This window comes from Euprymna scolopes, chromosome 19, assembly GCF_053919585.1.
Source record: "Euprymna scolopes isolate OS-2025 chromosome 19, ASM5391958v1, whole genome shotgun sequence".
Taxonomy (NCBI): Eukaryota; Metazoa; Mollusca; class Cephalopoda; order Sepiida; family Sepiolidae; genus Euprymna; species Euprymna scolopes.
Window position 1 is genome coordinate 54,598,727 of NC_136500.1, and position 21,612 is coordinate 54,620,338.

Here is a 21,612-nt window from a genome sequence, read left to right on the forward strand (position 1 = left end):
AATATATCATGTATGTTATTATTTACTAAATCATTTGAAAGTATATTCATTTCTGAACAAAACAGTATTTTGAAGATTTAAAGTGCTTTGGTTTTTAAAATATGACTATTTTAGCAGAAACCCCTTGAAATCTGTGATTATCCAAAGCGTTTTAACGGCCATGTGTATTGCTAGTCAAAGGAGAGAAGCAAGTTGAGTGCTGGGCAAGATGGACGTCTGAAAATCGAGGGCAAGAAAGTGATGTGGCAACGACAGACTTAAAAAGCACGTGTGCATGGAAAGACTTTGGAAATATAATGAAATGCATTGTTTTGGAAGAACCACGAATAAATGCATTTTATTTGCACTTCAAAAAAAATGCCAAGTCGGATTTTTATTTCTGTCCTTGTTTGTTCCTGCGACATTACATATATCCGAAAATTATGAAAGCTGATAAGGTAGAAAATTGATTATTAATGAAAACGGTTTTTGAAGACAATTAGCGAAAATCTAATTTCGCAAAAGAAAGCGGAGAGTTCGGCCATAAACATGGGAGGTAAATATTTTCTGAAAACTTTGAAAAATTTAACAAAACTCAATTTACATTAATTGGCTTTGAAAACAGTTTTCATTAATAATTTTCTGAGGAAGAAATTATTAAAGTGGAGGGCTTTCCGGCATTGAAGGACCTCTACAATAAAGGGGTGGGATTTTGCTGCTAAACAGGTTTGTTAGGAGCATGTATAACAAATGGGGTACAAGTGTTAGGAGTCCATCATAGAACATCCCATTAATGCACTTGTAAAACAAGTACAGTGATAGAACATTATGGTGATGTGACACTTTATCAAATCTTCAATATGAAGTACTGTACATGCAATAACCCTTATCCTCGAGTGGCTTCCGGGCCTTGATAAGTGGTGACTACCTTGTAAAAAAAAAAAAAAAAAAAAAAAGTGCAGGACCTATTAGATTGGAGACTCTTTTTTGGACCCTAAAGAGAGACTCGTGGTGAACGCATGGTAATACCATCTTAAGCCTTTGACTTTGTAAATAAAAACTAAAATGACTTTTAAAAACGGTTCTATTTCTACGATGCTATGTTCAGCTTTTTCTTTCTTTTTTTACTGTGCATATTTTCCTGTGTTGTGTAAGGAAGGTCACTGATAATTTTGAAATTTAGAAAATATAAAATCAAATAATATTCCAGCTTTAGTAAAAAATAATGTATGCCCTCAAAATACATTATGCACCACATATATATGGATCATTTTAGGTCCCTATATCAAGCTCTCTTCAGCCAATCTATCTCATCGGTATACAGACGAGATAGATCAGCTGAGAGTTTGATATTGGGACCTTAAACGATTCTCTATTATCAAGTTTGAAACCGATGGTACCAATGGCTTATCTTATCTAAACTTCTGAATATATATATATATATATATATATATATATATATATATCAATTCAAGTGAGTTTATGCCCACAAGGAATAACTCAGTGAATCCTTATTATATTTATATAAAAGTGGTCAACAATAAATTAGAACTGTATATCTAGTATAAAACTTTATTCATACAAACATTTTTTGCTACACATTTACACACATTTCAGTTCTAGCCGTGAGTCAGACGAAATGAAAACAGAAGAAATATATAAAAAATAAAATTACAAATTGGAACATTTAGATAATAAAACGCTCGATATACTAGATAAAGCAATCAAAGAAACAGAAAACACTGATGACGAAAAATAAAACTAAAATCAAATAAATTACAATATTTATTGATCCATCAAATTCACTGCAGATATTATTGAATATAAAACTTCACAAATTTGATTTTCCAAAATTTTAACAAAGATTTTTGTACTACATTATCATTAATTTACACTTGAATTCCAGATTCTTTTTTAGACTCCACAGACGACTATTTCATTAATTAATCTGACTAATACAACACAACATAACAAATGTCTTTACAAACATTACTTTAAAAAAAATAAATAAATAAAAAAAAAAATAACTTATATGACAGAATGACAAAATGTCTCTCAGGAAAGGTTTTATACATGAAAAAATTTAAACAAAAGTGGAAGAAAAAATAAATAAATTAATAAAAATATTTGCATTCTATCAGTGCATTTCAACGGCTTTTTACATGATTTTCAAATTATATATTATATAAATATGGATAGATAGATAGCAATAAGTCTCCTGCGCATCATAAGTTGCTAAATCTGTTAGAGAAGTAATCAACCACCACAGCAAAAATAACCTTAGTGACACACAATATGGTTTCCATTCTGTTAGATCTACAGCAGATATGCTTACAGTTATATCTCATAGGATTAGCGAATCTCTCGGCGGAGGCTACCTTTCTAGAGCAGTTTACTTCACAAGATTAATATTTAAATTTAAAAAAAATCGAAAAAAAAGAAAAAAAGACATCTCGCACCACGATTCGAACCCAAAACGTTTACATAATGAACCAACGTGCTAAGCAACTGACGTAAACACGACGTATATGAAATTTGTTCAGTTTTTCAACTATTTAAAGTAAATCAGGTTATGACGTCATTTGGCGCGTGCATAGAACCGGTCGAGAGGGTCGTTTTTGTGGAGCCCCCCCCCCCATACATATTTCTATAATATACTAGAGGGAGGTACCCGGCGTGGCCCGGCTGTTTGTAGGTGTGTTTGTGTGTGTGTGGGGGGGGGGGATCAAAACAATCCTGTTTAAAAAAAAAAAAAACGTTGGCGTGGTGTTTGGAGGTGTAAAAGAAAAAAAAGTTTTAGTAGGAAAGTAGGCTTGAACCCCGAACCTTTGACGTGGAGATGGAAACGAAATGGAAAAAAAAAAAAACCTGGGACCTTAACCATCTCGGCCACGAGAGAAGAGGAATGGAAAACATCTTAATTTAACATTTATAAAATGAAATTGACAGGTACGAGAAATGCAAGTCGCATGATGCTTGCTCTTGAAACAGGACGCGGCTGCAATCCAGTTGGACAAAATTAAATACACACGCGACGCGCCGTTCTTAAGTCATAGATATTAAGATTTAGACGTGATATAAAAAGTTTTAAGGAGCGAGCTAACCGAGAAGGCCGACAAAAAAAAAAAAGAAGCCTTTTGCAGACATACATACACACATTTTTGCTTTTATATATATATAGATGATGAATACAGTCACAACAAATCATTTGGAGTGCATGGTTTTATTGGTTGAAGAAATGCTAATCAGGTATTTCTAGGGATATTAAATTTATACAAAAATCCAATACACTAAAAGGTTAGTTAATCCAGGTTTATTAAACTTATAAAGCTGTGTTTATTAAATAAATTTTTGTTATAACCCTTAGAGCAGAGTATATACTTCTAAAATCTGATATATATATATATATCTATATCCATATCCTATTATAAATTTTCGTACTGTCTGTGTGTGTGTGTGACGCGGTTTGTCTCAGCCTACAGGCAATCCACTCAGGCAAGTTAGGTACCGAAAGGAAGCTTATGACCCAGCGGATGTTTTAGTGATATTTATGTCCATTTTTTTTGTGTATGAAAATGCAAAAATATAACGATTTACTAAACAACGTTTTATTTACTGGATATTTTTCCGTTATTGACCAGAAGTTATCTCCCTTAGTTCGATTTACTGAGAGAGAGAGAGGAAGGCAGGCATTCGAAATGAAGCTTATGACCCAGCAGATGTTTCAGTGATATTTATATCCATGTTTGGTGTATGGAAATGCAAAAAAAAAAATTAATAAATAAAAAAAAATTTTTTAAATAAAAAAATAAAAAAAAAATAACGATTTACTAAACAACGTTTTATTTATTGGATATTTTTCTGGTACAAGGACTCAAGTTTGCCCAGCTGGACAAACATGGGTGCTTGTATATATATATATATAGAGAGAGAGAGATATGAGATTAGGGAGACATTTTTATATATTGTGGGATATATTTCCTCAAACTTCACTTCTTACAAGGTGCTTTTTGAATTTCAGGAACTTTAGTTTTTTCTTCCTTTTAAAGTAGTTTTTTTCTTTTTTTTCACTATATCTTAACATGTGCGCGACTATCTAAAATATTTACCTGCCTCTGATGGTTTGTGTGATAGCAACTTCGGCTATATGTGCAATGAAATACATGTAAGATACCTATGGAAAAAAAAATCATTGTTTAAAAAAATAAAAATCTTGACTGTGGATTGACTTTTTTGTGATAACTGGAATGATCATTTAGAGTACTTTATAGGAACGCCACTTTCAAATTCACTTACCTGACTTTCACCTTTATATAGAAATGCATGTATTACATCATCCTAACCTCTTTTTGACATCCTTTCAACTTCAGATGCATTGTGGGAAATTTAGAAAGTTTCAACCCATACCTTCATTAGAGTTGCTAGTCTCAGTCTATTCTACAAATACTATTATGACATTGTGTTCCTTAGATTTGTCTGATCTATTCTCTGCTTCCTTTGTCCCAGCTTATTTGACTTGTTAGTCTTGAGGTCTTGATCAATTTCTTTTTTTAATACCTCATTGTAATATAGCTTCATATTGCAGCAGCTTCTTCCCAAGGACTACAACTGTTTTCCTTCTACCTCCAGCCTGGCTCTTTTCAAGACTAAGGTCAATCGGCATCTTGTCTTTACAATAATCAGCTTTTGTTCAGGTTAGCTCCTTACATCAAGTGGCTTCATGCCTTGTTGTTACAATATTTTTGCAGTATAATGGGGTATGATCCCACACAGTCAGGAGATTCTATTTATAAACGATGTTGCTAGGAACTGACGAATCGAATTAATTCACGTTCTGCTGCTACCAACCAATCAGAAACCAGAATTGCTCTTTAAATAGTAAACCTTTCTGTAGCAATTTTGCATGTTTTCTTTGTGTCAACACGGGAAGAATCTTTTGCTCTGTGGATTCCACCTCAAGAACGGTCTACTGTGAACCAATCACCTCCCAGGACTTGGGTAGAACAACGAACCATCGGAAACTGTTCTGAAACTAAACATGGCTTACACTTCTAGAAGTTATAGACCCAACATGTGTATTTCGATGGATCCGAATCAAAATTCGCATTGTGGCAAGTGAAATTTTTAGGATATCTAAGAATTCAAAAGTTACACAAAGTACTTCAAACAGAAACGACCCCGACTTCATTGAAAAGAACACAACTGTCTTTGCGGAATTAATACAGTGTTTAGATGACCGAAGTCTATCACTGGTAATGAGAGAAGCCCTGGACAATGGCTGCAAAGTATTAAACATATTGAGAGAGCATTATTTATCGAAAGGAAAACACAAAATTATTTCTTTATATACTGAACTGACCTCTCTAAAACGAATGGAAGCCGAAACCATTACAGATTATATTATAAGAGCTGAAACAACTGCAAATTCTTTAAAACTGTCTGGTGAAGTCATTAGCGACAGTCTGTTAATTTCCATGGTCCTTAAGGGATTACCGAGTGATTTCAAGCTATTTACCACCGTGATAACCCAGAAAGAAAAACCCGTGATTTTTTAGTCAATTCAAGATAGCACTCAGAAGTTATGAGGAAACTGAAGAAAAATGATCACAGAAAAACAACAAATCTACAAATATCATAAGACTTAAAAATGCACACATAAAAACACCAAAATTAAATTATACCCATGCCAGGAATAAAAAACGCAACTTTGCCAAAAGCAGGTTTTTTCCTAAGAAAAGTACAAAAATTATTTGCTATAATTGTGGACAACCTAATCAGAAGAGTTTCCAATGTATATACAGGACTTTAAAGGGCGACTCCATTAAAAATGTGGAGAGCTCCGTTAGCGAACATACATTCTTATTCTCATGTAAGTTTAACACTTCAACAATAATAATTTTCTTGTCAATTGTAATGCCACAGCACATGTGATTAACAAGGAATCTGATTTTATCAATTTTGATCCCAACTTTAAGTCACAAAATCATTTTTTAGAATTTGCTGACGGCAGTCGAGTAAATGATATCATTTTGAAAAGAGGTGATGCTAAAATCTTGTTAAGGACCAATAAAGGTGAACTATGTTTGTATTCTAGAAAACGCTTTCCTAATCCCGAAATTTAAACAAAATATATTTTCTGTACAAGCTGATGTTAAAGTTCTGGGCAAGACGTTAAACTGTATCCATTTTGTTTGTATTAACACTTTAACCTACCAATGTGTAACTAATACTTTTACTGGAATAAAAAAAAAAAAGTCACTTTTTTTGCAAACATTTTCTTTGCAAATTTTCTTTTTGACAAATACTTTTTGCATGCTTATTTTAAGGCGCGCATAAATGGCAATTGACTTATTTTTTTATGCACATTAGTTTTCTTTCTTATTTCAAAAATGTCCCTTTTTTTTTGCATTGTTTCAATTAACAAATAAAAACTCTTTTTCAACGGGTACATATTACATGTATATTTATATGTATACTCATTTATATGTATATGCGTTTTTAAACAAAACTGCATAATCAAAGAAACACGAATAAACCTAGAACCCCATCCTCCAACGTAGACCCCTACTACCAGGTCTCCTTCAACATCAGGGGTCTACGTTCCAACCTTCCAGAGGTTGAAATACAATTACAGGAAACGAAACCGGACATATTCTTTCTAAGTGAAACTGGAATAGGGCCAACCACTTCTCTAGACGAATTCATAATTAAAGGATACTCCAACTTAACATCTAAATCTGACTCCCAAGATCGCCATGGGCATGGAATATGTGCCTACATTAAAGATGGCTTTCCATATGGTAGGGATATCTCCAGAGAAGACCCTAATTTACCTTACATGTGCTTCCGGGTTGCACTAGCTTACACCACTGCATTTACATTTGCCCTCTATCGCCCCCACAACAGTGGGGTTACTATCTTTAAGAGCATATCTGAGAAAATTGACCACATACTGTCTGCTCATCCCTCGTCTAACATTCACATTTCGGGTGACTTCAATGTCCATAACGTGGAATGGCTGACCCACTCAAATAAGACAGATAATGAGGGGAGGTTCTGTCATGATTTTGCCATTGCCTATGACCTCACTCAGATTTTTCACGAACCCACCCATGTGCCCGATACACCCGGTCAATATGCAAGACTTCTAGACCTTTTCCTCACAACTTCCCCTGAGCTATGTTCATGTTCCGTTCTATCTCCTCTGGGATCCTCTGACCACTCTGTTGTAACAGTAAAGATAAAAATGAAATGTTATAAGTCTTCAGACGTACCTCTCCACCGTACTGTATATCGATACTCTATGGCTGACTGGGACAGCTTCCGTACATTCATATCTGACCTACCTCTGCATTCCATGTTTAAAAAGGATGTGTCCTCTATAGTATCAGACCTGACTGAATGGTTAATTGTAGGCATAGATCGATTCATACCATCCCAAAAATTCCAACAAAAACCTCACAGCCAGCCATGGTTCTCCCCTGAATGTGCTGCTGCCATCGCGCACAGAAATCACTTTTTCCATAGCTACCAACGTAATAGATGTACTGAGACTAAAGCTGCTTTCAGGACTGCCAGCAACCACTGTAAAAGAGTAATAAAACATGCAAGAGAGCTATATGCTCAGTCTGTTAAATCCAAAGTAGCTGAGCAGCGGCTTGGTTCCCACCAGTTCTGGCAAATAGCAAACAGGATCTTGAACAGAAACATGCGTTCTATCCCAACTATCATCAATGGACCTGAGGTTATCTCGTCAGCATCAGACAAGGCCAGACTATCTGTCAAGAACTTTGCAGCTAATTCTACCCTATGCGACAATGACCATCAACTCCCTGTATTTCCTCCTATAACAGACAACACTATGCAACATACAAATATCTGCGCGTGAGGTCGCCAAGCTAATCAAGAACCTTGATTCCAGTAAAGCAACTGGCCCTGACGGCATTCCAGTTATAGTGCTGAAAAAGCTCCAACCAGAACTTGTTCCCATACTTACAAAACTGGTTAAGTGTTGCCTTAAGAAGTGCTTTCCAACACCCTGGAAAACCTCATCAGTATGTCCTGTATTTAAGAATTCAGGTGAAAAATCATCTCCCTCTCAGTACAGACCAATAAGTCTCCTGTGTGTCATGAGTAAGTTGTTGGAATCCATATTAAATAAAGAAGTAGTCAACCACCTCAACAGAAACAACCTTCTTAGTGACATGCAATATAGTTTCCGCTCTGCAAGATCTACAGCAGATGTGCTAACGGTTACATCACATAGGATTAGTGAATCTCTTGACAAAGGCTTCCTTTCTAGGGCAATTGCTCTTGACATATCAAAGGCCTTCGATAAGGTATGGCATAAGGGTCTACTTCACAAGATTTCCAGCTACGGTATTACTGGAAATGTTTTCTCAATCATTAAATCATTTCTCACTGAAGAGTAGTGGTTGATGGGCAGAAATCAGAGGCCCACAGTATTAATGCTGGAGTCCCTCAGGGGTCCATCCTGGGCCCAACTCTCTTCCTGATCTACATCAATGATCTCCCAAAACACATACTTAAATTATTCGTTGACATCTATGCTGATGATACGACCATCTATGGCAACAAATCAAAGGCCGTAAATGACAAAGTTCTCTAATTCTCTCTCCTGATTTTGAGCACATGGTACAATGGGGGAAGAGGTGGCTGGTCACTTTTAATTCATCCAAAACCAAGCTTCTATCTTTACATCATCAACGCTCTGATCCCCATCTGGCATCAATTGAAATGGATGGCTTTCGTCTTGGGGAGGCTCCATGTTTTGACAAGCTTCTGGGTTTGACCTTTATTCCTGATCTGAGATGGAACACGTACATCAAATCTGTTGCCAGGGCTGCTGGGAAAATGGTGGGATCCTTCTACCACTCCAGAAGATATCTCACTACTGATGCAATTCTCTATCTGTATAAAAGCCAAGTACGTCCAAGGATGGAGTACTGCTGCTACATCTGGGCAGGAGCTGCTAAAAAAAGCCTATCCTGCCTTGACAGAGTACAAAATAGACTTCGCGGTTTAGTGGGGGATGCCCTTTTCTCTTCCCTGCAACCTCTATTCCACAGGAGAGACGTTGCGAGCCTGTCTGTTTTATCGTTATTTCCATGGCAGGTGCTCGTCTTAGCTCCAATCTCTCATCCCCCTCTCGCCAATCTTTCACGAGAAACACCAGTCTGGCTGAAACTACTATCAATAATTCTCCCCACTCTATCTGTGCCTAAATCCAAACGTAGATTCCATGAGCAAAGCTTCTTTCTTAGAACTGCACACCAGTGGAACTCCCTGCCGCTTGCCTGTTTCCCACCTGACTACAACTTGGACGTCCAACATAAACAAACTCCTGACAAACCGCTCCCTTAAGTAAGACACTATCAAAACCCCTAATACTAATGATTACTACAATACTATCTCATTGATTACTGTACATGCAATAACCCTTATCCCTGAGTGGCCTTCGGCCCTTGATAAGTGGTGATCCCCATGAAAAAAAAACATTTAAGAAATGGCTTCCTTTTTCACATACCCATCCCTTTTTTAAGGTAAAAATAAGAAATTTCTTTTATTTTTCTGTAATGTACACACAGATGTATATGTGACATTTGAACAAAATTAAAAATGGCGTCTTTTTACATGCTAAAATTTAAGATCCAAATTATTTCTAATTTTGTTATGTATAATTGAATATAAAAATATATTTTTATTTCTGAGCAGTATGCACCAAAGGGACTTCCCCCCATAATAAAAAAAATTGGGGGGGGGGGGTTACAATATTTTTGCAGTATAATGGGATATGATCCCGCACAGTCAGGAGATTCTATTTATAAACGATGTTGCTAGGAACTGACAAATCAAATTAATTCACGTTCTGCTACCAACCAATCAGAAACCAGAATTGCTCTTTAAATATTAAACCTTTCTGTAGCAATTTCGCATATGTTTTCTTCGTGTCAACACGGGAAGAATCTTTTGCTCTGTGGATTCCAACTCAAGAAATGTCTACTGCGAACCAGTCAACTCCCAGAACTTGTGTAGAACAACAAACCCTCGGAAACTGTTCTGTCTGTGAACCAGGACTTGAATAGAACAACGAACCATCGGAAACTGTTCTGAAACTAAACATGGCTTACACTTCTAGACTGGTCTTGAGCAATTTCCATAAAAAAATTTTTTTTAAATTATTGCCTTGAAAATTAGAATTGCATTTTTCCAATCTTTTGATATTTGATTTAATAAAATTGTCTTGCTGTATTTGCTTAGGATTGAACTCTGAACCCCAAGATTACCTACATTTTAATTATCTCAATCATAAGACTTAGAATTGTTCATTTATTCATGTAGTGGAAGTTTGTCCTCTAAGTTACACAAATTATCTATCTATCTATATATATATATATATATATATATATATATATATATATATATATGACAGAGAGAGAGAGTAGGATTTATATTTAAATTTTGTTAAAATATAGAATTTGTAAACAAATTTATTATTTGAAACAAGGAATAGAAGAAATTTAAATTCTCAAATTGGATCACCTTAAAATGATGTCTTATCTATGTTCCTTTAAAAATATTTTTAATTTTCAATATATATGCTAAATAGCAAAATTTATGTTTATCCATAATCATTATTTTGCTAAAGACATTTCCTCTGAAGAAAGGAGTCATGCATTGAAAATCCATGGAGGTATATAGATATATATATATATATATATATGAAGTACAAATAAGATAGAGAATGTTCAATATATAACATATTTATGCAGCAAAAGGGCCCTTTCCCTGCACTATATCTGTGACCTTATAATTTGAGATTATATAAAAAAAAAATACTTATTCAATCTCTAGAGTGTTAGATGCTTTTATGAAAAAAACAAAAAACAAAAATAAAAGAATTCTGCATGATGTATGTACCTATGATGGAAATAAAATATACACCAAAAATCAAATTGATCAAGTAGTTTTATTTTTATATAAAAAATAATTTTTAATTTGAGATTCTCCCCATGCTAAGAATAGCTTTCTAAACTTTTGTAGTTTGAATTATTTGGAATTATCTCCCTTGTTCCTTCAGACTGAAGATGGCATCACATGATTGTTACTTATCATTTAGTAATAAAATTTGATTTGCTTATTTAAAAATGAAACTACTTGATCAATTTACATGATTTTTGGTGTATGATATTTTCTTTCCATCATAGATATGTATACAGATTTTTCTTTATTTTTGTTCTTCCATGGGGAGAAGGGGGGATCCGACCAAGCACAGAGTGTTAAGTTTTTTTTTTCTAGTCCTGAACTGTCGAGTTATTAATAGAACTTTGCATTTAAATAAAAGATTATAGTTAAAATAAAAATTTATATTTGAAACACACACACACGTTGAGTTATTTGTTGCACTGACATTGATATTAAAAGTCTACTTTTCTTGTATTATATGGAGTCATCGGACTACTGTTTTCACCTTGAGTGTCATTTTCACAACATTTCGGCTGATGTAACCTTTGACCTTCTTCAAGTGTACCTTGTACAACTCAGGAATGTTTCTGTCAAACTCAAGAATTTGAACAGAATATCACTTTTATTCTAACCACTGCACCATGGGTCCATGTCACATTGGTTAGAGTACTTGGAAAAATCAATTGTAAAAGTGATATTCTCCTGAAGGTTCAATCCTTATTGTGGGTGACCGAAAAATACAATTGCGAATTACTTAGCACCTCTATCCAGTCATGGCTGATGAAACAAGAGCATGCTACTTCTGTGAACTCTCTACCGTGCTAGAAAGCTACTAACGCCCGAAAGCATCCTGTACCTCTATAAGGCCACCATTCGCCCATATATGGAGTATTGTTGTCATATTTGTGCTGGTGCATCTGCTACTAGTCTCTCACTCCTAGACAAGGTTCAAAAGAGAGTCGCCAACCTAATAGGTCCTGAACTGTCATCTAAACTTCAGCCTCATCGACGAAATGTTGCATCCCTCTGCATGTTCTACAAGTATTTTAACAGTGAATGCTCCAACGAACTGCAAGCACTTGTACCCCTTTGACGTAAATAGCCCCGACAAACTTGACAAGCAGCAAAATCCCACCCCTTCACAGTTGAGATCCCTAGATGTAAGAGAGACTTCTACTCCAGTAGTTTCTTCCCCAGAACCGCTAGACTTTGGAATTCCCTTCCGGGTACCTGTTTCCCCAACTGTACTGACATGCAGAAGTTCAAGTGTAACGTGAACTGACATCTTGCTGCCCAACTCCCCACATAGTACCCCCATAGCTTATGCCTCTGATAGTAGCCCCTACATCAAAGTGGCAATGTGCCTTGTTTGGGGTGAAAATGTAATAAAGAAAAAACTAAAAGGGTTTCGTTCTAATTTCCGTCCAAATTCCCGAGTTCAACAAGATACACCCGAAGAAGGTTGGACGTTAAATCAACGGAAATGTTGTGAAAATGAGACTCAAGATGAGAACAGTAGTCCAATAAATCCAAATAATATGAATAACCAATCCTCATCTTACAAATTCAAAAATGCAATGCCCATTTTTCTATTTAAAAAGTGAATACAATTTCCTTACATATTTAGCCATGAATATACTAGAGACTTCAAAAAGGATAATTCATTTTGCATATTCCTTTAAAAACGAACTTTTATTAATTTACTGTTCGTTTTTATTTTTGTTTAATTATTAAACGCTTAGTTTCATTTTACTGTTACACACAGTTGTATTTATGCATATTTTCTACATTGTGCATAATTGCATAGAATTCAGAGCTGCATTTAGAAGAATAATATCTGTGGAATGGTCTCTACGAAACTACTTTGTACAATGTTTGGTTGAAACTTAATATATGGGGTATTCAGACCTGTGGAATACAATCAATTTGGTCTTTAGCCAGAAAAATAGCTGCTAAGGGGTCAAAATTGAAAAACTTAAACTTGGCAAGCATAGTTCAGCATAATGTGTATGCTCTATGCATGCACAAATATACATTTATATGATTAACTGCGTTAATTTGTCTTTTTGATTGTAATTTTGATATGCATGTATCATTAGCTGAAATGGTAGCTAAATGTTTTGGTTTTAATTCTTACTGATGGCATCCAAATCATTATATATATATATATATATATATATATATATATATATATATTCTTTTAACTTTTGAAATCACTAATATATATTGAGTACAATATAATAATCACTAGAGAATTAGTTCTATAATAAATACAAAATCTGCATAAATTAAAATATATTTAAGCGTATTTTACAACCGAGCAATGCTGGACAACCTAATAGTGTGTGTGTGTGTGTGTGTGTATATATATATAAGAAAATCAAATGCTGAAGAGACAGAATGTATGAAAGACAGCAAGGAAAAAATTAAACAAAGGAAGCAGTAAAAATCAAACGAGAGTTTCGTTTGGATTAACAAATGTTTACAAATGAAAAAAAAAACACAAGATGTGAAATGGAATGCTTTTGTGCTATTTGAAAAAATATGTGTACAAAAAAAAAAAAAAAAAAAGATTAAGATGAGAATGAAAAGAAGAAGAAATAAAGGAAACCCCATCTTTACTTATCCTGTACGGTATTTACAAATGTAAAAGACATAGGAATAATTTTATTCACTTTATTTTGACCTTACAAACTCAACCCTCTTCAATCCTCTCTCGCATATTGTAAGTGCATTGGAAATGTTGTCATCCCTCTCTCATTACCATTTAATTCACACATTATGCTTGGCTCGTACTCTCTAAATGAACATCTGGCAAAATTCGCAATCGATGCACTGCCACTCCATTATTAATTCTGACACCAATTAAGTACTACTTTATTTTATTGCTATTGAGGTTTTCATTTCTTTATTTTCGTTTTACCAATTAACATCTTTTTTTTTTTTGCATGCGCAACACATTTTTTTCAAATTGGTACGCACATGCCAAAACATACTATGAAACGTGTGTGTGGATTGCAAGTTTGTTTTTGTTTTCTCATGTTTTGCTGTTTGTTCAATAAATTCCAAATCTTCACTTTTTCTGAAACCATTGAAGGAAATTGAGCAATCTCTTGTTGGACTTTTTATTTCTTCCTGTGTTTCATTGTTTTTCCTTTCCATCTTTTATATATATATTTCATGTTAACCACTTTGAATACAGGGACGAAAATATGGCACAATCACGTTACCGGTTCTCACCAGATCACTGAAGTTAAGCAATGATGAGCCTGGCCAGTAACAGATGGATAACCATTTGGGAAGACTAGGCACTGTATATACCGCACAAAGTCATAGAAATTTCCAGGTTGGTATCTGGAGGCATATTAATTCACTGGGAGAGATGCACCACCAATCTTCGTTAAGACATACATCTAGGAGAAGGTAACTCATGTAAAAACTTGCGTTGTACTGTATGCTTTGTCTTGTAGCAATCATCTGCACCGACAAGGATTAGCAGTAATAGCCAAAAGTGTGGTTGTTTCTACACAAAGCCTTCACCATTATAAATAAATTATCTGTGTGGACTTCCAAACAACTTAGTTGTGGCAGAAGCTCATACATTGAAATCAACAAGAGTCCATCATATATATATATATATATATAATATATTTATATAGACAAATATTACACAGTTGCTACACAACTGGCCATAGGATCAGCTATGTTGAATAGCGGATAAACTTTATTTCTGTCGCCTGACGAAAGCCTTTGGTTTTTTAATAAACCAAATGTTCAGACATTACCATGTTCAGTGTAGACTGTAATATTTGTCTATATAAATAATATACTCTGCTCTTCATATTGAGCACTCTTAATAATCTTGTTTTAATTCATGAGTTTTATCTCCTGAATACCTTTAACTTGGTGTGTGTGTGTGTGTGTATGTATATATATATATATATATATATATATATATATATATATATAAATAAAAGATAAATTTTTCAAAGTCGCTACACGATCATGACAAGTCAGTTATAAATAACCAATGACCTCATAAGGCAACACAAGATTCCTTTTAAAAGTTTTAGTCTTCAAAAAAATCTGAAAGGACTAAAACTTTGTCAAGTGATGCAAGATTCCTTTTAAAATTGCTACACGATCATGACAATGTTTCAGTCACTCATTTATAAATAATCGATGACTTTGTCAAGTGATGCAAGATTCCTTTTAAAAGTCATCGATTATTTATAAGTGACTGACTGAAACATTGTCATGATCGTGTAGCAATTTTGAAAAATGCTTATCTGAATATAAAGAAAAGTGTATCTTGCTCTATTTAAAGCACTATTATATAAACCTCGTTAAATTCATTGTTTTTTTTTCTTTTAATATTCTTAACCTGGAATAAAAATTATATACATCTATATTATTTAATTGGAATTCATTATAAATTAACATATATATTAGTTATTGACATACAAGCCTCTTTGTGTATTAGATTATCAGCACACAAAGTGGACGTATAAAAATGTAAATTTGGAGCTTGAGACAATAATATTTAGCTTACTCACAATCAAGTAATGCACATTCTTAAAACAACACGTCTTACCATTATTTTGAAGGTTCCATTGCCAATTACTGCGTCACAGAGTTTATTGTCTTTCCAAAGGGCCGCAAGGCTTGACATGACTGTGTGTTGATGCTTGGATACTACAAAGGTCTTTTTGTTCTTAAGAGGAACTAAACTCATCGTGGAGGCAGAATCTCGATATGTGCTGTCGGGGGCAGAGCTTTGCTTCAGGCGGCAGTCACGTGTCTCCGGAGTTTTTCTAGTTAAAAAAGACAGAAAAGATTTACTTAGTAGTGATGAGAAATTTAAATTTATATGAAACATGTGTAGATTGGTAATACTTTCTCGTTCAAACGTACACAAGATCAACACGTGCGAAATGCATTTATTACTTTTATGCATTGCAGTTCAGATTAGGAATCTGATGGTCAACCAAATGCAGCTCTACCAAGATCTTGTGCAATCAACCCTTTTATCGTGCTGCTGTCGTTTAAAAATCTACATTGGATAGAAGTAGCTGATTGACAATGTGTCAGATTATCCATAATGTTTTACAGCTAACTTGGTTATCATTGATTTAAAATCTACTGAAGAGGCACCTTTCATGATTTCAAGACGCAACACATTAGAAATATGAATAAGAAAACAGCATAAAACTTGCATCACTTTTTTCTAGCAAAAATGACAGTGACCATGTGAATATCTGGTTGAACATTGGATGAAAAATTTACAAGATCCGATACTGAAAGATAAAACTGCCTAATACATTTTTTACGCAGTTGAGGTATTCAAAAGAACCAGTCATAAAAAATTTTTTTTTAAATATATATATATATATATATATATATATCTCATGCTGACTGTTCGGTGGTCTGTGACTGGTCTCATCCATTAGTTTTTTGAAAGTAAGCGTAAACATAACGGTGGTGAAGTACTGTCACCAAATGGATGAAATGCATCAGAAACTTCGACAACAACAAACAACATCCAGCATTAGACAACATAAAAAGCCCAATTTTCCTCCACAACAATGCTCGACCCTGCAGAAGTTGAATGAATTCTGCCTCATCCACCATACTTTCCAGACCTCTCACATACCGGCTACCACTGTTTTAAGCATCTTGACAGCTTTCTGCATGAGAAATGCTTAAAAAACCTAAGCGATATCAAAAACGCCTTCAGAGACTTCATCGCCAGTTGAATGCAAGATTTTGACATTACTGGCATAAATACACTGGTTTTGGGTTGGAAGAAGCGTGTTCATTCTGATAGTGCTTATTTCAACCAATAAATTTTTGTTTGAGCTGAGATATGTTCATCTGAATTTAAAAGTTAAAACCCACAAGAACTTTCTTGTCAACCTGATATATGACACCATTGTAGCCCTATCGACAAGTTGGATTTTTCGTTTATCTTCTAATGTTTGTGTCATTATCTCTTACACTATGGCGAGCATCGAGTGCGGATGCATGGGCTTCCAAATGTAAAAATCAGAAACTATTCTGTTCTACTCCAAAAGGGTCACTGGATAGGGAAAAATAAATTCCTAATAAAATAATACAATCCTTCTGAAGAGTTAATGTATTTCAATAGAATTATAGCAACCTACAAATGATTGCATATGCTAGTGAAGAGATTTTAAAAAAATCTTTTTTCTTTCTTTTTGATAATAAATTAAAATACAAAATTAAATGTTTTCGGGTTTAAATAGCGATTGTTCACAACTGCCTCCATATTAAAAACAAAAATAAAGAAACATCTGTATGATGTTCATGCTTGTGATGGAAAGAAAATATCGCACATTAAAAATCACGTCAATTGATCAAGTAATTTTATTTTTAAATAAAAAAATAAAAAAAATTAGGAGTCAAAGTGAACAACAACAATATCAGAACAGCATCTTGAAAACAAGATAGGGCCTCCAAATCAAACTTGCGAAATTTTGGAAAGCAAAAACTTCAAATTTGCTTAAAAATTATTTTCTTTATAAAAATAAAACTACTTGATCAATTTACATAATTTTTGGAATGCGATATTTTATTTCAGTTGCAGGTACATACATCATACAGATTTTATTTTGATTTTTGTTTAATTTAGGTGGAATTCTAAACAAAAACTAAATCAACTTTAGCAACTATCTTTTTTTTTTAAGTTTTACAAGCTAGTTTTTATCCATTATTTTTCTTTTAATTCGGATGGAGAATCCTGTTTAGATGAGGGCTGTTCCAAAAGTAATGCTTCCTATTTTTATACAGCCTGAATCGACCAGAGGAGGATTGCAAATTGCATTGTTATGATGACTGAACTTATGCATCCATGACCTAAAAGTTTCATCCTTTTGTTGCAGATATTGATGGTGTGAGACTAAGAAAGCAACTCCTGTCATGGACATGTGTCAGAAGCAGAGATGCATAATTGAAGCCCTCAATGCAGAAAAATTGAACCAATCAACATTATTGGCGCCTGTTGAACATTTATGAAACTGAGCCAGTAAATATCGGTATAGTGAAGAGATGTGCTCATCAATTTCAGAGTTGCGACAGAGATGCGAGTGACAAGGTATGCTCTGGAGTTTTACAACTGAGGAAGCAAAAGAGGCTGACAAAAGTGCATTGAGAATGATAGTGACTATGTAGAAAAATAAATTCTGGAGCACAAAAGGTTGCTTATTTTAATGGTATCACTCCTGTCTTCATAGCTCTTCAATGTTTTAGTTTTCGTGTTCAAAAATAGAAGGCCTTACTTTGAGAGCGACCCTAGTATAATATAAGGACAATATTAGTATTAGGGCGATTAATCAGAATCGGAACTTTTTGGGATATCGGAAAAATTATAGTCTAATTTCCGATTCCAAATCAATTCTTTAAAATTTTTAAATAAAAATAAAACAAGCACAAATTGTTATTTTTTTTTTATTATAAGTTGTTCCTTTACAACATAAGACTGAGAAGGGCCACAGAATGCGTTAGAAAACTTATTTACAGATTAAACATTGATTAGCTGAGTTTAATTTATTATTTATTTGTCATTTATTGAGAGATAACTTGCCTCATCTGCTAAAATGTCTGTGTGCCCACATCGGAGAGAGTTTATATGATTATTAAGTGGTTTGAATGTGGGAGGTAAATTTCGTTGGCGCCAGCTGTACATCGGGGTGTCTGTCATCAGCTTCTTCTGGAATAATTAAAGTTTTATGGCACCTCTTTTGACACAAGGAAATCCTCCATGGCTGTGGCAATTGTTATTCCAAGCATATTTGAAAACCCATTCCCAGATGTAGACTCTCCAAACCCAATTTAATTTGTTTTTATTGTAAGCAAAGTAAATATTCTAGGGTTAACTTGACTATTCAATATCAGATTTTAAAAATCTTTTCGCACCTATTTGATAAATGGTCATATAGTGTCTATTAGAGACTTCATACTTTAATATCAAAGGTTTAACATGCTTGGAATTTTTTTCTCTGTCGCTGGTGAGGAAAGGAGTGCTGTTTTTATGACTTTTAACAATACCATATATTAATACCATAGCGTGCGTTTTATTTATTTTGTGTGTCAGGATTACATCTGAGTGACTTATGAATTCTGGTTTTTTATCAAAAATTTTTACCAATTCTTCATGAGTTTGGATTTTGGTTTCAATTATAGCTGATGGCACTCAAGTTATTTATCTATTCATAAATAATTTTACCAAGAATTCTTCATAAGTTTTGGTTTCAGTCTAAATTATAGCAGATGGCACTTAAGTCATCTATTTTTTTTATAAAAGATTTTACCAAGAATTCTTCACAAGTTTTGGTTTCGATTATAGTTGATGAAACTCCAGTGATCCATTTTTTTTATAAATAATTTTATCAAGAAATTTTGATTTCAGTTTCGATTTATAGCTGAAGGAACTCAAGCTACTGCACCCATATCATATGGATATATATTTTATTTTTGAAATCGCAACTTTATAGCATATAAAAATCGATAGAATATTAACTCTATAATAATATATATGAAATCTGCAGGAATTAAAATGTCATATTTAAGCGTACTTTATGCCCTGGCTATGCCAGGCATCCCTGCTAGCTTAGATAAATACTTTTCCAGTTTTAACAAGAGTTACAATAATATCAGAGCATCTCTATGTCATGAATACCAACATCAATATATTACATATGAAGGAGTCCCCTGTGGAATTGCCACAGATTTCGCTAGTTGTTATTTGCATATTTTTTTTTTTTTTTTTTTTTTTTTACAGCAAAATTATATAATTAAAATAAAATTTAAACATTCATAGAAGGCACATAATAGTTAACGAAACCCAATGCCTTCGCCATGTTAAAAATGGTTTTCTAAATAGTAACATTATTATTTAGACATTTGTTCATAACAATGGGGGGGCGGGGGCGTTGGTAATATTTTGTTCTTACATGGTTTTCTCATTTCACCTACCAATCGTTGACTTTTTTTCAACTGTTTATGAAAACTTTCAAGTAGCATGTTGTACACTAATGACAAACTGATACAATTTGACTTTGTTTAAAATAAAAAAAACAAACTTTTTTGTCTTTTCAAAGAAAACATTTGAGAAAAAATATATCCGGAAATTACCCAGGGAGGAGGGGGGGGGGTATGTAATAATTTGAAAATTTACAAAATAAAACGAAAAAACAAATCTCTAATTAAATATTTATAAGTATTAAAAGAATTGGAATCGGAATTTAGAAAGGAATCCATAATTGTATCAGAATCAGGAAAGTTTTTGGAATCAACCCATTACTAGACAATATCAAACTGATTGCGATTTTTTAACATACAAGTAGTTATTTTTTTTTTACAATTTTTAGGGAAACCATTGTTGTTAAAAATAAAATGTATTATGACTTTGTCAAGTGGCATATATACATAAGCTTATTTCATTTCTAGTTGAAATTTTTCATGACAAACTTATAACTTTGTTGAAATTCCTTTTATGTTTGAAAAATATATCTTTGTATAGAATAGTTGTAAACTGAAATTGACATATGATGTAACTTTTTTTTTTACATTTGAAAATATTCAATGCTAAAATGTAAACAAATGCATTCCAAAGAGTTATTTTCTTAAAATAATTAAATATTTAATTCATATTTTTGTTTAATCCTTACTAATAGTACAAAATGTTGGTCATATTTAATTTCTCCATGTTTCCTTGGAAATGGCTGTTGGTATTTGCAAAGAAAAATAAAGACATAGCTATGATTTTGGTATAAAACTGCTCATTTCTATAAAACGTACACATTAAATGAAGACAATCATATTGCCATATTTTGGGTATAATTGTTCTGGGTATACTCGTGAATATTTGGAAGATTTCCTTTATACCCAGAGATGGAGGCAATGGGTCAATCAGAATCAAATTTGCCATAATTTAATCACTCTGTATATAGCCAGAATTGGAAATTATTTTTTTTTTACATTTTTTCTTTTGTGCCTTAATGGACTGAACTTAAGCTTTGCTCTTTATGGACTTAACCTTTGGATTATCCTCCCTATATATATATATATATATATATATATATATATATAAAATGAACTCATTTTCCCACTCTGATTTTGACCTTAATAGGATTAAAAATCAAGACATTTCATGCAAATGTAATATGCACAAACTGCAGCACAATATCTGAGGTGTGTTATAGGCATATTACCTCTCCACTTCCTCGATAATCATAGATTACTATATTTTTTCTGCTGCGAGTTCACTGCCAAAATCGGTTAAAATCGATGGAAGTAGTAAAATCTTTTCTCTCTAATTAATTTCTCCTACCCCCCCCCGTCACCACTTACACCATTACGGGATCATTCACAAGGGACAGTTACGAACGAACGCCGGTTTCGTTTTTCTGTATTTCGTAGTTACTTAAAAAACCTGGAATGAAATTTTACCGTGCCTTTGCGTTCTATGCTTCCTATTGGGTGAAACGCACCACGGAATTAACCGATAGTGACATTCCCACAAACATTAATTCTTATCCCACGTTTACTTTTACGTTGCTTAATTACCATTTTTTTCCCCGACATTTTTACCCGAAAAAATGATTCTTTCCATTTCTTTTTCTTTAT

General features: G+C 33.6%; 1 protein-coding gene across 5 annotated transcripts in view; it reads right to left on the minus strand.

Annotated features, from left to right (window-relative positions):
- The window catches only part of LOC145303589 (uncharacterized), a 121,894-nt gene that overhangs the window by 36,416 nt on the left and 63,866 nt on the right, over window positions 1-21,612 (minus strand). For all 5 annotated transcript variants that reach the window (XM_080145137.1, XM_080145134.1, XM_080145136.1 and 2 more), the window contains one exon: window positions 15,560-15,779. In XM_080145137.1, the coding sequence (XP_080001263.1) occupies window positions 15,560-15,779 (220 nt within the window). The remainder of the gene's footprint in view (window positions 1-15,559; window positions 15,780-21,612) is intronic.